This window comes from Crocodylus siamensis, chromosome 15 (assembly GCF_052110815.1).
Source record: "Crocodylus siamensis isolate JL-2025a chromosome 15, ASM5211081v1, whole genome shotgun sequence".
Classification (NCBI taxonomy): Eukaryota; Metazoa; Chordata; order Crocodylia; family Crocodylidae; genus Crocodylus; species Crocodylus siamensis.
In genome coordinates this window covers 35,842,739-35,859,514 of record NC_143409.1, presented here as the reverse complement: position 1 = coordinate 35,859,514, position 16,776 = coordinate 35,842,739, and the positions used below count along the sequence as shown (strand labels likewise).

Below are 16,776 nucleotides of genomic sequence, written 5' to 3'. Positions count from 1 at the left end.
TGCAACTATTGCTACCATACCAGCTCACTGCTCCATCTTCCCTGGACTGTCACCTGCATTGAAAAGTCTTAATAAAGCTACCAAAAAAATCATATTCTGCCAAAATATTTTACCTCCTTGCCTTCAGAATGGGATTCTTACCTATACCAAAAATTTGCTCTGCCCAAGTCACAGGTCACATGTACATCAACATCATACTGTGTGATTAAAAAGTTACAGCTTTAAACTTTTATGTCATATCACTAAAGCAGTGCTATATGTCATGGGGTCAGAATATCCCACTTCCTGGTAGATACCAGCACTTGCTTTTAACATGACAAGCTGTAGTATAACTTAAATGTTGGTGCCATGGACAGCATGGCGGGGAACAGGAAAGTAAGCACTTTTCTCCTTGTGCAGGGATGCTGTGGTGGTGGCGGCAGTGTGGGCTTCCTTGGTGGCCCCCTCTGAATCAGCACCTGGTGATGGTGCCTTTCTCCCTCCAATCCCCCCACCCCAACCTCAGTTATGCTACTTACTACAAAGGTCTTTGAGGTCTTGGTCTTGACCCCGGGATAGAAGCCCAAAGGTAGTTCTGATACATTTTTACCCTTACACCATTAAATAAATCAACTCTACCTGTATGGGGTATCCCCAGTAAAATACTTCAGAACATTGCTAAAAGTGTTCCTTTTTAACTTACATAATAAATGCATGTCATGCCTGGATATGTTGCGTTTGTCCTCAGAGAAATATTTTCTCCCAGGACAAAGTGCTGTCATTCAGACATCCATGTCTGTTGTCCTGGGACAAACCCTAAAAAAGTTTAATGGGATAAGAAGTGTTAACAGTTTGTCCAGGGACATCTTGAAGTGCATATGAATGGTTTTCTCAGGACTGCATCACTGAATCAGTGGCAGAAAAGTGAAAGTGCATTCAGCTACTCACTAAACCCAGGTTGGAAGGACAATTTCATAGATTTCATAGACATTAGGGCTAGAAGGGACCTCGGGAGATCATTGAGTCCAGCCCCCTGCCCAAAGGGCAGGAAGTCAGCTGGGGTCATAGGATCCCAGCAGGATAAGCATCCAATTTACTGTTGAATCCCAGCAAGATAAGCATCCAATTTACTCTTGAGTAAATGTTTTTACAATGTTTTTACAATCCTGGGACTTTATATTTCAGGACAAACACAGGCACAACTGGCCTTGGGACAAATGCAGAATCTGTTTCTAGCCATAGTGTGGTGGTGGGAATTTGCCATCCTTATGATTAACTTGAGGTAGCTGCCAGTGGTTGCTCCCAGAGAGCTTGACAACTGAGTGGTTGTGCACAGGATTGCAGCAGCTCCCTCAGCCTGCTGGGTCTGGTGCAGGTGAGAGGATCAAGTGCTGAACATGCTATTCTTTCCATTTCAGCAACTCCGGATAAGGGGACAATGGCCTCTTTCTTTGTCCCTCCCTTCCCTTTTCTGTTCAATGTGCAAAGTAAGACCTGCAAATTTTAGTCCTTAGGCGTATTTTCAGTTTCTGAAGGTACGCTTTATAAAATATGCCTTGTCCCCCTTCATCCCTACCCTTGCCATGTGTGATTAAGGCTCCTACGGTGATTTAAGGACTAACCCTTAAATCGGTTAGTGTCTTAGCTGTCAGGTCACTGCCTAGTAAATGTCGGTCACTTGAATAAGGAGACATCCTGTAGGCGTCTTTTTCTTGGGGTACAACAAAAGGCTTTCATAATTCCAAATAAGTAATGGCATAATTTAAGGCCAGGGTTATTCTTATAACAAAGTTAGGTCCACAGCTGTTTATGTCTAAACAACTGAGCTACACGACATGAGTGACTGGACATTTTAGCTTGTTGAGAGAGCTTTTTGATGGACACTACTGAATAGCAAATAAATAGGAGGGCATGTTAGATATCAAAATATGTTAGGATTACTTTCCATCTACTGTTGGTTTATTGATTTGTACTTGAAGACCACTGTAAAACTAGTCCAGTGTTGTAAAAAAATCTTATTTTAACACTTCTCATTTGGCACTGAACATATTTATAAAATACTACAGGAATACTCAACCCCAGGCCCACAGAGCTGTATCGTCTGGCCTGTGGGGCTTCTTGTGGTGCTGGATATTCAGTGGCAAGGGAACAGGGACAGCATTAATTGCCACTCCCCTGCTGCTAAATTTCTGGACACTGGGAGTCCCGCAGGCTGAATAACATGGCTCTGTTTCCTGGAATGGGATGTGAGGTGGCATGAAACTGATCCAGCCAGTATGAGGCTGATCCTATCAGCATGGAGCAGCATGGGGTCAATTGGAGTGGTGCTTAGTGAAGTGGCATGGGGCCTATCAGGGCAGGGCCTGGCAAATACAGGTGGCACAGTGCCTGATCCATCCTGTGGATCAACCTCACACCACTCATCCATCCAGTGTGGCCAAAAAGTTGAGCACCACCGTAGCAAGGCATTAATGTGCCTGCTTCTTTAAGGCCAGAAGCAGCCTGGACAGAAAGCCCTACAGACTAGGCAGAGCGCCACAGCTGCAGGTTGGCTGAACAACAGCTTTAAGGGTTAATTGGCCAGTACCTGCAAGTAGTGAAATGACTGGAAGGAGGCAGGGGAAGGTCAGAGCCATGTAATACACCTTTGTCATTAGGGTATTAAAGGGGCAGCCTCCCACCTAATAACAACTTCTTTTGTTACAACAAAGGTGTGGCAGACAAATCATATGCCCTAGACAGGTGGGCAGACTGACATTGTAACTGGCCTTGAGATGGCCCCCTGGTAGAACCACTGATTTAGTACATCATATGATTTATTAGGTTAGGTACAGACGTTAAAAAATCCTGTGGCGGAAATGATCTAAGTTACATGGTTTTATGTAAGCAGCATAGTTTAGGTCGGTAGGGAACAGAACATGCATTCACCCTCTGGTGGGGGTGCAAAACTGAGACTGTATTCTGCCATTTTTAAACCAATCTATATGTGCCAAACTTCTATTACAGGTGTAGACTGGTTTCCAATCACTTACACTGGTAAAAGTGTAATGCTTTAGTGTCTGGTAAAAGAATGAGTTTCAGGACTTGCTGTGAATGTGTCAGAAAGAATTTGGTCTGGAAAGCAGATCCAAATTTCAGCACAAACAGGCTTTGCTTGCTACTTACAGTACTTCCTATTTTCAGCTGTATTGGAAATAGAATAATCTTGCAACATTCTAGCTTCCAGTACCAGCACTCTGGGAACCAGTTTCTTGCCTTGAGAATATTATTAGTCAGGGTTTTTTAGTATTGATATAAAACTGGTACCTTTTTGGTGATTCTTTTGATTTGATTTCAGGTGCTTCTGTCAGGACTGATTGGTGTTGTCTCATGGAAAAGACCCCTCTCGCTTGTGGTAAGTGACAGTACTTTCTTGGTCCTGTCATGCAACATGTAGCTCCATAATGTGTCGGAGTTGTTAACCATATGAGACAAATATACATCTTGGTGATTTTGATTCATAGGAATTTGTGTTAAAACTTTTAAGTGGTTTTGTATTTGTGTGTTTCATTTACTGAATTGTCACTTTGTGTTTCAAAGTGAAGCTCAGTTAAAGCCATTGAGTTGGTCCAGGTTTTGCACGGAAATCAGGTGAACTGCACATTTCATATTCAGTGCTTGTCCATGACTAAGCTCAATTTTGCTCAAGTTTAGTGAAATGTAATCTACAACCAAACTTGGAGCTAAGTAATATTTTGGAATGTGTTTTGAATATTTCACAGGTGTTGCACATACTAGCCTGAGAATTTATAAAATAACTTTGGGAACTTTGAGAAATGTTATCAGAATATTGGTATGTTTTTGTTGCAAAATTTGTTTTGTTGATATTATAAATTATGTTTAAATATGACTTTAGAGAACCTACTGGAAGCTCTAGGTGTTGTTTGTCTTGCTTATTTAATGTTTCCAGTGAGTAAACTGTTATACTAGCATTATTCTAAAAGTGATGTTGTTATGCTGGATATTGCTTATGAACTGAATGATTCTCATCAGTTATGTGTGTTAGAGAACCAGTGAGCAGATGTGGGAGAGCTTTATCACAAATAATTCACTATAAAGAAAGAAACTTCAGCAAAACAGGACCATGTTGCATATTCCTGCCAGGGTGTATACTATAATAAATAATGTCAAATGCTATGAGCAGGGAACATAACATGTTTGAAACACATTCTTTTTACAATTTTCCCCATTTAATTGACAAATGGTATAGATTTAATGAATGTGTAGCTTTTGTCATGTTGTAAAAATATAATACAAGTCACTAAATAAAGACTTCCACAAAGGTTTCTATATTGTATTTTATATATAAGGTTTGAAAAGGAGGCATCTACGAAATATTAAATAGTTCACTTTTTAGATCCTTCAGCTTATAATTCAGCAAGTCTAGTTTTTCTGATGAGTTGAAAAGGCATTAGTAGTCTACACTTAATCCAAAATGGATAGTACATGAAGCTGAATAATTGACCATATTTTGGCTTCTCAAGCAGAATGTTGATATCCTGTCAAGAAAAGAGGAACCAAAGTGATACATGAAGTCTCTCCACTAACTGTATGTAGAAATTCATTTTGGGAAAATGAGCAAATTAAAGCAAAATCTTGAAAAATCTGATGTTAGGGTACAACGCTATGCTATAAAAACAAAATAAGGATGATTTCATAGACATTTGGGCTGGAAGGGGCCCTGGAGGATTATTGAGCTCAGGCCCGTACCTCAGGGGCAGGAAGTCAGCAGGGATCATAGGATCCCAGCAAGATAAGCATCCAAATGTGTCTTGAAACCATTCAGAGTGGATGCTTGAACTGCCTCTGGTGGCAGTCTATTCCAAACTTTGGGGGCTCAGACAGTGAAGAAGTTCTTTCTTATGTCCAGCCTGAATCAGCTGTGGTGGAGTTTGTGAGAAAGACACGCTCATATTTCAGCCCTAGTAATGTCATGGTTATGGCACTTGCCCAGGAACTGAGACGCAGGTTAGAAATAGACATTGATGAATGAAGCAGATCAACTATGCTGTGATGTGTTGTGGCACAGCTGATCTACTTAATTGGGTGAAATGCACATCACTCCTTGTCCTGTGCTTGGTGGTGCGGGACAAGATGCAATGTAATCTAGGAGCCCAATTTAGCCAGACCTCTTCATCCTCTGGTTGCAGGAGTGAATCTGGCAAAGGAGGAAACAATGGGGCTTTTGACCATTGCAGGGGGCAGGGGACAGGTCTCACTGACCAAGGAAAGCAGGTCACTTCCTCACTTACCCAGAGTTATTTCTGTGATTTCTGGGGACAGGTCTGGCTGAGTAGGGAACCCCAGCTTCTCTGCTTATGGAGAGGCACCCTGAAATTTCCCAAGTTGCCTCTCCGTAACCAGGTAAGGCAAGCAGGTGCTCCAGAGCCTATATTCTGTACTATCTTTTTATAGCATTGCAGGTATAAAAGGTTTTATGTCTCTGTTTATTATTTGTGTGTCCATAACTCATATAAGTGTAGGGAAATATCTTTTAATACTCATAATATGTATGCCGAGATATAAAATCTGTTGCTATGAATCAAGAAAATATTTTTTTATTCAATATTAAGGAAACTTATCTTGGCTTTTTCTTGTTCTGCTTACACTGAATACGGATTTCATTTTTGTGTCTCTCTGCTCCTCTACTGAGTGCAATACATTCTGAGTACAGTTAAGTCTGAGGCCTCTGCAACATGTTCATGTAAAGGTGCCAGAGGATCTGATTCCTGATCCCAACTGTCATGCCTCCTGCCATGACACATGTGTTGGAGATATAATGATCCCAGGCTCCCCCTGCACTGGCAAATGGAAAGCTAGTTTCTCACAGGTTCAGGCTTGAGGCAACTGTTGATTCTGACCATAGGATGCCATTGGGTCTGGAACCTGCCCCAGTGTGTTCTGAGGCCAACAATCCACTGATTGTGATGCATACCGGTCACACGTTCAATTTAAGGAAGCATACAAGCTATCCATAAGATCTATAGAACAGTTTTATGACTGGTTTGCCATTTTATGGCACCTTAAATTCAGTGCACATGTAGCACCCTTGCCATTTACATTGCAAGTAATACATCAATCACAGCATAAATGTAACATATACAGGGGAACAAAAACAGATATCAAGCACTTTTTCATATTTTGGCCAACATTTTTTGTTTAATTTTCACTGATGCTTTGCTGACTGGTATCAAGGTAAGAAGGTACCTTAAAACGATATTTTCTCTATGTTAACTAGTTTTTCTTCTTAGAACCAGAGAGAAATACTTATTAACGTGCACCTAAGCATTTGCTGTTGCATATACATTTTGTTCTGTTCTGTTCCCTTTTGTTATTACTGTTCTGTTATTACTGTTTCTCCTATCCTTTTGGCTTAGCACTGTAGATACCATTCCCAACAATGTAACAACTTGCCGCTCATTTGTAAGAAATTTTGTTTTCTTGTTCCTTATATGCAGTACCAGCAAAGTGTGTAAATTACAGTAACCTTTGACGCTGCTTCTAGAAAGTCTGGTGGATTTTCTCCCAAAACCTCAGAATTTTTTTTTTTAACTTTATAATGATAACAGCTTGTGCAAATTCAAGGTTAATGTAATTAACATAAATGTACTGGTTCTCATAATTTATTTAGAAATTCATTATAAATTCTCTTTGGGGACTCGCTGTAGTCAAGATCATGGCCATCATCAAAATGAGCATACCTTTCTTAGTAGATTGTATTAAAAGTACAGCCTTCATATTTTAAGCACTTAAAAGGAGTGAAATAATAGGTATTATTATTCAGTAGAATTCTGTTCTAATAAAGGAATTTGAGCTTTTTATTAAAAAAAATGGAAAATAGATTTATCATGAGGGTAATATTTTTCTTTCAAGTCAATGGCTTGTTAAATGTTCATAGGAAGAAATAACCTAAATAGGAAACTGAGATGGAATACTTATTAAAGTCTAGAGTGGGAAATTCAAAGATAAAAAAGCAAAAAGAAGTTCCTTGTCAAAACCAGATTTATTGAATTATTTTTCTTTATAGGTTGAAACTGTTGTGAATGTCAGTTTACTTAAGGGCAAGGCCAGCTGCTTCAAGTTTGTATCTACTGCCTTCTAGATAATATATAGTAGGTCATGCCAAATTGTTGGCAACAGCAGAATGGGTAGGATATTGACCTGTAATGTTGTCCAAACAGCATATCCATTTATTCTGTTTTTTACTGATTATGCTAAACAGTTTGGATTTTATGTTGTATCAAAAGAGAATCCTAATATTTATATGAGAATACGTGCATTTCATAATCGTGTTCAATTTGTCGTGCAATTAGTAATGTATTTGCAACAACTTTACAGGATCCAAAAAAAGCCTTTGGGGACAGCTTACCTTGTAGCATTATGTTTAATAATATTTGTAAACATGAAGTACAAAAGCTTTGGGATTTCAAAATCACATTTAATAAGTTGTCTTGATGATGATATTTTCCCCCCTCTTTATATGCTCACTAATAAGGAATCATAATATTTTTAGTGTGCAAAACAAGGTGGTATCAAATGCAGACATAGACCAGACACAGACCAGAATATTATTATCCTTTATATCTTCTTTATTCTAGAAGAACAAAGGCATACGGATTGCTATTTTTACTATAACAATGAAATACAAATATATTTTGGTGATATTTAGACAATTACAGCATTTATAACAAATTATTAATATAAATAATTGTGGGAAATCTGGGTATAGTTGAAATTATTAATTTTAAGTATAGCATATTTTAATCTTGTCAAGTATGAGTGAGTTTAATTTATAGCTGCATTATGGTATATTGAATACATAATATTGCAGCATGAATCAAATTAATTGGTAGTCTTTAAACAAAAAGATGGTTGTTACTGATGTACATTATTAATACCAAAACTGAACTGTACTTAGTTACCTACTATTTTTATGGTTCTAGGTATCAGAAGATTTTTTTTGTCCAAAATCAGTCCTGCTTTAACTTTGTGGACAAGGGATGAATTTGACCCATGACAGGAAAGAAATAGGAAAAATGAAATTATTTTCTTACTTAAAAATCTTTTAAGCACATATTTTACTGTTACTTACCAATATACTGGGATGAGAGGCTTTGGGATTTTGATTTTCTTATACCTCTTTTATTTTTGGTCTACACTGAGAATAATTTATGGGGGTATAATTTCATTTATTAATCATAATTATATTTTTACACTGGGCACTTTTTTGGCAATTTATTATTTAAGAAAATAGTAAATATGATTAATGGAAGTTATTTTATAAATGCATTTGGTTTCTTTGCCGGCTATAATTAGACGTTTAAAAGAATGTATTATGTTCTGTAGCACATCCGCATGGAACATGGTATTTTTGAAGATTGAAGATTGAATCAATCTTTCAGATCTGTTAATTAATTGTTTAGGTGTTTAGTAGTATTAGTTATTTTCCGAACAGTTTTCCAAAATGTTTGCAACGTGCTAAATGTCCATTTGGACCTGTTGGGATTATCTTCTAGGTCATCTGGCCAGTTAACATATTTTTTACTAAGACATGGTGTCAAAGCCCACTCAGGACTGAGGGTGCCAGCTTTTACCTTGTTATGCAGGGAGCGAAACCAATCAGTTTCCCCCAAGAGGTATTAACAGAGCTGTAGGTCCCTGTTCTGGGATGTTCCCAGTCTGGGGAAGCCCAGGGAATCTTTTCCCACTACTTCTTTCCTTCTGTGAGCAGGAGTAGAGCAACCACAGCTTCCCACACTTTCCCCAGACCAGCTTGTCTTAGCTTGCCTGCGAGAATGTTGTAGGAGACTCTATCAAAAGCCTTGCTAAAATCAAGGTATACCACATCCACTGGTCTCCCCACATTCACAAGAGCTAGTCATCTTATCATAGAAGGCAATCAACTTGGTCAGGGATGACTCGTCCCTGGTGAATCCACGCTGACTGTTCCTAATCACCTTTTTCTCTTCCAAGTGCTTAGAAATGGATTCCTTGAGGATCTGCTCCATGATTTTTTCATGGACTGAGGTGAGTCTGACTGGTTTGCAGTTCCCTAGATCCTCCTTTTTCTCTTTCTTAAATATGTACGCTATGTTTGCCCTTTTCCAATCATCCGGGACCTCCCCTGATCACCATGCGTTTTCAAAGATGATGGCCAATGGCTCTGCAATCACATCAGTCAACTCCCTCAGCACCCTCAGGTGCATCCCATCTGGCCCCATGGACTTGTATACATCCAGCTTTTCTAAGTAGTTCCTAGCCTGTTCTTTCACCGGTGAGGGCTATGTATCTCCTCCCCAAACTGTGCTGCCAGGTACAGTAGTCTGGGAACTGACCTTGCCTGTGACAATTGAGGCAAAAAAGGCATTGAGCACTTCAGCCTTTTCTGCATCCTCTGTTACAAGGTTGCTTCCCCCATTCGGTAAGGGGCCCTTTTGCTACTGACATACTTGTAGAAACCCTTTTTGTTACCCTTCATATTCTTTGCTAGCTGCAACTCCAATTGTGCTTTGGCTTTCCTGACTTCATCCCTGCATGCAAAAGCAATGCTCTTATATTCTTCCCTAGATATTTGTCCAAGTTTCCTTTCTTACAAGCTTCATTTTTTGACTTAGTTTACTGAAGAATTCTCTGCTAAGCCAAGCTGGTCTTCTGCCACACTTGCTAGTCTTCCTGTTCTTGTACTCTCAGTAAGACTTCTTTTAAAATACAGCCAGCTCTTCTGGACACCTCTTCCCCTCAGACTGGCTTCCCAGTGGATCCTGCCCATGAGTTCCTTGAGTGAGTTGAAGTCTGCTTTTCTGAAGTCCAGGGTCCTTACTTTGCTGCTCTCCATTCTTACTTTGCTCAAGATTCAGAACTCTATCATCTTGTGGTCACTGCTACCCAAGTTGCCATCTAGTGCTCTGAAACTCCCGTGGCTCTGCAAAGACATTCGAGAATGCCTGAGGGCCAAAAGGGAGGCATACACCTGGTGGAAGAGAGAGGCCATCACCAAGGAGGATTACTCCTTGGCCTGTGAGTATAGGAGGGCCATTAGGAAGGCCAAGGCAGGGCTGGAGCTCAGGCTAGCAACCAGGATTAAGGACAACAACAAGTCCTTCTTCAAATACACTGGGAGTAAGAAGAGAGCCCCGCGTAATGTAGGGCCCCTGTTAGACTCAAATGGTAATCTTGTGGCTACGTCAGATGAGAGCCAAAATTTTTAACAAGTTCTTTGCCTCTGTTTTTTTGGACAGGACCAGGACAGCTCTCCTACAACAGATAGGGGCAATCTTGGGGATAGCACTGCCAGGCCTCGGGTCTGCACAGAAGTAGTTATGGATCTTCTGGAAGGGTTGGATGTTTTTAAATCTGTGGGCCCTGATGCCCTCCACCCACAGATATTGAGAGAGCTGGTGGGGGGTCATTGCTGTGCTCCTGGCCTGGCTGTACGAGTGATCATGGTCCACAGGTCAGTTGCCTGGAGATTGGAAACTAGCTAATGTGGTCCCCATTTATAAGACAGGGAGAAAGGAGGACCCAGGAAACTATTGGCCCATAAGCCTCACATCGGTCTTGGGGGAAATCCTTGAAAAAATTATCAAGGATTACATCTGTGAGGGGCCAGCAGGGAGATCGTGCCCAGAGGAAATCAACATGGGTTCATCAAAGGCAAGTCTTCCCAGACCAACCTGATGGCTTTTTATGACCAGGTAACTAAATCCCTGGATGATGGTGTCACCATTGACTTAGTCTTTCTAGATTTTAAGAAGGCCTTTGACACTGTCTCTTACCCCATTTTCATTAATAAATTGAGCTACTGTGGCATTGATGCCTACACAGTTGGATGGGTCAGAAATTGGCTGATGGGGCACACCCAGAGAGTGGTGGTGGATGGGTTGTACTCGACCTGGCGGGATGTGACTAGTGGGGTCCCCCAGGGCTTGGTCCTGGGGCCGATGACACCAAGATATGGGGACAGGTGGGCATGCTCAAAGGGAGAGAGAGGCTGCAATTTGATTTAGACAGACTACAGAAGTGGGCGGATGGTAATAGGATGGGCTTCAGTGTAGATAAATGCAGGGTGCTGCATCTTGGGAGAAGGAATTCACAGCATACATACAAGCTGGGGAGCTCCCCCCTTGAGAGCACAGAGGTGGAAAGGGATCTTGGAGTCATTATTGACTCCAAGATGAACATGAGCTGCCAATGCCAGACCACAGCCAGCAAAGGCAACCGCACCTTGTCGTGCATCCAAAGATGCATCTCAAGCCGGTCCAGAGAGGTGATACTCCCCCTCTACACTACATTGGTCTGGCCTCAATTGGAGTACTGCGTCCAGTTTTGGGCGCCACACTTTAAGAAGGATGTGGCCTGTCTTGAGAGGGTTCAGAGGAAGGCAACCCGCTTGGTTGGAGGGCAACACGGCAGGCCCTATGAGGAGAGGCTGAGGGACCTGAAGCTGTTCAGCATCAGTAAATGGAAGCTGAGGGGGGATTTGGTGGATGCCTACAAACTCATTAAGGGAGATTAGCAGCAAATAGGAAGGGTCCTATTCCCCCCCAGCAAATGGTTCTTGCTCCTATCTTGAGTAAATTCAAAAAGAGGTTGGATGAACACCTGTCTGGGGTCATGTGATCCCAGTGTTTGCTCCAGCCAGTGGAGCATATTTAGGTCCCTTCTCACCCCTAACTACTACAAAACTATGACACAGGTCAGGTTGGGAGATGGCTCACTCCTTCCCCCGCAGAAATGAGAAACGAGTCTCCAACCACCACCACCTGTTGCTGTTTCTTGTTGGCTATCTTCTTGATCCTTCCCACCTTGATGAGGCCTGGTTTGTCTTCCTCCACTGATGGAACATGCTCCTCCCTCTCTGCTGATAGGACTGCATATCTGTTCTCCAAGTGAAGCACTGCAGGTGGAGGTGAAGATCTCTGCTTGCTGCCAAAAGTCACAAACTTCTAGCTTCCACCCTCTTGGGTGTCCAGATCCTCTCTCTCCTATATTGCCACGTCTGGCATTTCTTCCTCCACAGTCCTGGAGGTCTCCTCCAGGATGGATACACTGTTGGTACCCTGCTCTGTGCATTTAGTCGATGCACGGTGTTGACAGCATCTGATGAAGTGAGCTTGTGCTCATGAAAGCTTATGCTGTACATGTGTGATTTAGTTACTCTAAAGTGCAGATCTACCCTGTCTTTCACCTGAATTCAGATAAATATGTCTAACTATGTCTCACTTATTTGTAACCAGTGTCATTTTCATAGTTTCTAGGGTTGGAAGGGACCTGAGTAGATCATCTAGTCCAACCCCCTGCCATGGCAGGAAAGAGTATTGGGGTCAAACGACCCCAGCAAGGTGTTTATCTAACCTTCTCTTAAAAACCCCCAGGGTAGGAGCCTGCACCACTTCTCTTGGAAGCTGGTTCCAGATCCTAGCTGCCCTGACCGTGAAGTAGCGCCTCCTGATATCTAGCCTAAATCTACCCTCTGCCAGCTTGTGACGTTATTCCTGGTCACTCCTGGCAGTGCCCGGGGGAACAGGGACTCCCCCAGTGCCTGCTGATCCCCCCTGACTAGTTTATAACAGGCCACAAGATCCCCCCTCAGCCTTCTCTTGTGGAGGCTGAACAGGTTCAGGTCCCGTAGCCTCTCCTCATAGGTCCTGCCCTGCTGTCCCCTGATCACGTGAGTGGCCTTCCTCTGGACCCTCTCCATGCTGTCCACATCCCTCTTGAAGAGTGGCGCCCAGAACTGGACGCAGTACTCCAACTGCAGCCTGACCAGTGCCGCATAGAGGGGGAGGATCACCTCTCTGGACCTGCTCGAGATGCATCTGTGGATGCATGACAAGGTGTGGTTGGCCTTCCTAACTGCCTCCCCACACTGCCGGCCCATGTTCATCTTGCAGTCAGTGAAGACTCCAAGATCCTTTTCTGCCTCTGTGCTGACAAGAGGGGAGTTCCCTAACCTGTAGGTATGGTGCCAGTTGTTCCTCCGGAGGTGCATCACTTTGCACTTGTCTGTGTTGAATCCCATCCTGTTATCGTCCGCCCACCCTTGTAACCTGTCTAGGTCTGCTTGTAGCCTGTTGCATCCTTCCAGTGTGCCCATGTCCCCCCACATCTTAGTGTCATCAGCAAATTCGAACAGGGTGCTTTTTACCCCCTCGTCCAAGTCACTGATGAAGGTGTTGAACAGTGTGGGCCCGAGGACCGAACCCTGCGGAACCTCACTGCCCACATCCTTCCAGGTTGAGAAGGACCCATCCACCACCACCCTCTGGGTGCGGCCCTCCAGCCAGTTGGCGACCCATTTGACTGTGTGGGTGTCGACACCACAGTCCCCCAGTTTCTTAATGAGAACGGGGTGAGAGACAGTGTCGAAAGCCTTCCGGAAGTCCGGGAAGACTATGTCCACTGCTATCCCTGCATCTAGTGGTTTGGTGATCTGATCGTTAAAGGCCACTAGGTTGGTCTGACAGGACCTGCCACTGATGAACCCGTGTTGGTTGCCCCTAAGCATGCAGTCCCCTGCTGGCCCCTCCTGGATGTGTGCCAGCATAATTTTCTCGAACCGCTTGCCTAGGATCGAGGTAAGACTAACTGGCCTATAGTTTCCCGGGTCCTCCTCCTTCCCCTTTTTGAAGATGGGAACCACGTTGGCCCTCTTCCAGTCCTCCAGCATTACACTAGAGCACCACGAGTGCTCGTAAAGCCATGCCAGGGGTCCTGCAATGACCTTGGCCAGTTCCTTTAGAACTCTAGGGTGGAGATCGTCCTGACCGGCTGACTTGAATACGTCCAGTCCCTCCAGAAGTTCCGTAACTAGTTCCTCACTAACCCTTGGCCCAGGTGTACCTCCCCTGGGGCCCAAGGGGAGCCCAGCAGGGAGGTGACTGTTCTGGTCCCTACTTAGGAAGACGGAGGCAAAGAAATCATTAAACATGTTAGCTTTGTCGTCTGGTGTGACGACCAAATTTCCCAACGCATCCTGCAGGGGCCCCACATTACCCAGAACCTTCTTTTTACCCCCTATGTATTTAAAGAAGTACTTCTTATTGTCCTTAGTCTGGGAAGCTAGCCCTAATTCCATCTCTGCCTTGGCCTTCCTGACTGCCCCACTACATCCCCGTATAGTCATCTCTGGTGATGTCCCCTTCTTTCCATTGGGTATACGCCTCCCTTTTAGCAAGGAGACATTCCCAGATGCTTTTGGTGAGCCATGGAGTCTTGTGTGCCCTCCTGCTCCCTTTGATTCTCGTTGGGTAGATATGTTTGAGGTAGATATGTCTGAGTTAGGAGTTTTGTATTTAGGGACCTGCATTTTCTCCTTGTGAACTGGGCATCTTGATGGGGTACCATTTTGCATTTGAATTCTGCCATAGACCAGCATTTCTTTATCCTACTTTTCCCAATCCAAGACTTACCATATTGAGAATCACATTTCGAATAACAAAGGTAGACATTTTCAGTACAATTATTATTTCCAGTGGAGAAGGAAGTGTACTGGGAAGCATAATTGAAGTCAGTGCAATTGTCTGTCTACTTTGTGTGCTGATCTCTTATTATTTTGTTTTGTGTTGTTTTATTTCTAACATCTACAGTGGTCTAGTGGGGTGTCTGTCTTCACTTTAAAACATGCACTCAGATGTTTCTTTGCATCATCCAAACTGGGTGCTTCTACACGTGCGGTTAATGTGCATGAATAAACTCTGGAGCTTATTTATGCACAGCACATTGAGTTGGGTCAGAGCAGCTTGGGCTGGTGGGGGAGTCTGAAGGGCCTGAGAGCCTGGGGCTGTTCCCCCCACCTCAACATGCTGTAGAGGGGCTGGCTGGGGCACGAGGATGTTTCAGTTGAGGCTAGCCAGCATGTAGCCTGTGCACTGAAGCACCCTCACGCCCCAGCCAGCCAGGGCAGTGTCTGCACATTAGCTGCTGTGGAGGTTTTTGTTTTGTTTTGTTTTTTACTTATTAATAAATAAATTCATAATTTTTAATAATAAATTTTTACTAACTAATAAATAAATAAATTAGTTTGCTTCTGCCTAGTAAGAGTGAACGTGTAGATGCCAAGATGTTTACTGTGCAGCTAATTAGTCAACTGCACAGTAAAGTTTTGTGTATACATGCCCACTATCTACAAAAGAGGTGTGCAGAATATTATAGCAAATTTCAACTTGCTATTTTATTTCCTTTTTCAGCTTTTTCACTTTTTTCTGAGTGGTTTTGGTATTAAGAGGCATGCCATACATTAAACTTACGTTATCTTGGTTTTATTTTTATTATTTTCTTTGCCCTCTAGTCTAAGCAAAGAAATTGCATCATTTTGAGAATTGCTTTCATTTATCATGTGAGAATAAATCATGCTGTGTGTCAATTATATATTGAACTATAAAACCCTCAGGACTTCCCTGTTTTATTTTTTCATTTATTGGGGCTCTTATTCTTTCAGGCATTTCACAGTGCCTGGTCTTGACAAGGCAGTTTACCCAGTGCAAGGGTTTTACTATAGTAATTTGATTAATTAGAATATGGGATGACAGGCAGATGGGGAAGTAGGGATTTATTATGCAGGGTAGTCATTCATGTGCAGTTTTACCCCATGGCAGATGAAAGCCATACTTCTGTAGTTTAAGGGAAAGCTGTACCCCTCTGAAAAAGGGGCACGCAACTACCATGGTTTAGCTTTTTTCTACCATGTCAGGGTGATATAAGAGCATATATGTAGATGATTACCATAGGACATCTGACATTTGACTCAATTCTTGCCCCTTTTTTCCTTGTTGTAACTGGTTCATCTACCCATCCCTTTATTCATTTGGAGTAGTTTACCAAAGTAGTGCTAATAACAGTTTTCTTAACCTAGTCTTACTATGAATTATTCCATGCACTGAAGATCCATATTCATTGGAATAAAATCCTGTATGTTTACTGTTTATATAATGATAAGTTATGATGGCCCTTGTTAATTGGTTTGATTGCCAATTTTCTCCCTGGGCTGCAAACAGTTTTTTGTTCCCATAAGTGCGTGTTGCCCTGCCTCAAAGGGTTTTGAGGTGGGGCAAGAGGCACGTGCGTGCTCGTCTGGACATGCCCCATGAGTCTTAGTATGTTTGAAGAGTGGGTCTCTCAGCTCTGCTGTCTTTCAAAGTTACCATGATCTTTTGGAAGAAAATTGGTAATAAAGTAAAAAACAAACAAACAAAAAAAAGCAGAAAAAGAAAGAAAGAAAGGTACATAATCATACATCACAATCCCATTTTGTTTGAATATTGGGTTGGAGTTTAGTCACAAGAAAATCTCTGTTGGGAGTCAGTCTATTGATTTTAATGGAAAAACTGTTGATTAAGCTGGTGATCATATATCTGTTGCTGCTGAAGTGCAAATGACATCCTTCATTATGATAAAGCAGATATAAACAGATGGAGATAGCCAATTTGGTTTGAAGTTAGCAAAAATGAACCAAAAACTCAAATGACAAAACAAGGCCAAAACAAAGCAAGTCAGTCAATGAATACTCATAAGACAGTTATCAGGCACAAAAAACAAAATGAAACACAGGAAACCAAAAAAGAAAGAAAAGAAAAACTCCTATGAACCAAAGCCACAGCAAATGAATGCCTGGAGTAAATAAAAAAAACCCCAGGAAAACAAAGTTGGTTGACAAATGATGTGCAGGTTGTGCTGGCATATCTGACTGCCTGGGAAAATCTGACAAGTGAGAACTGGGCAACTGATGACTGGAAAAAGCTGACAAATGCCAAAAATGCA

The 16,776-nt window shown here is 42.4% G+C and overlaps 1 protein-coding gene across 3 annotated transcripts in view; it reads left to right on the top strand.

Annotated features, from left to right (window-relative positions):
• The window catches only part of ENTREP2 (endosomal transmembrane epsin interactor 2), a 424,211-nt gene that overhangs the window by 146,645 nt on the left and 260,790 nt on the right, over positions 1-16,776 (top strand). For 2 of the 3 annotated variants that reach the window (XM_090029880.1, XM_090029878.1), the window contains exon 2: positions 3,317-3,373. The exons of the other annotated variant lie outside the window; for it this stretch is intronic. In XM_090029880.1, the coding sequence (XP_089886006.1) occupies positions 3,317-3,373 (57 nt within the window). The remainder of the gene's footprint in view (positions 1-3,316; positions 3,374-16,776) is intronic. 3 annotated transcript variants of the gene reach the window in all.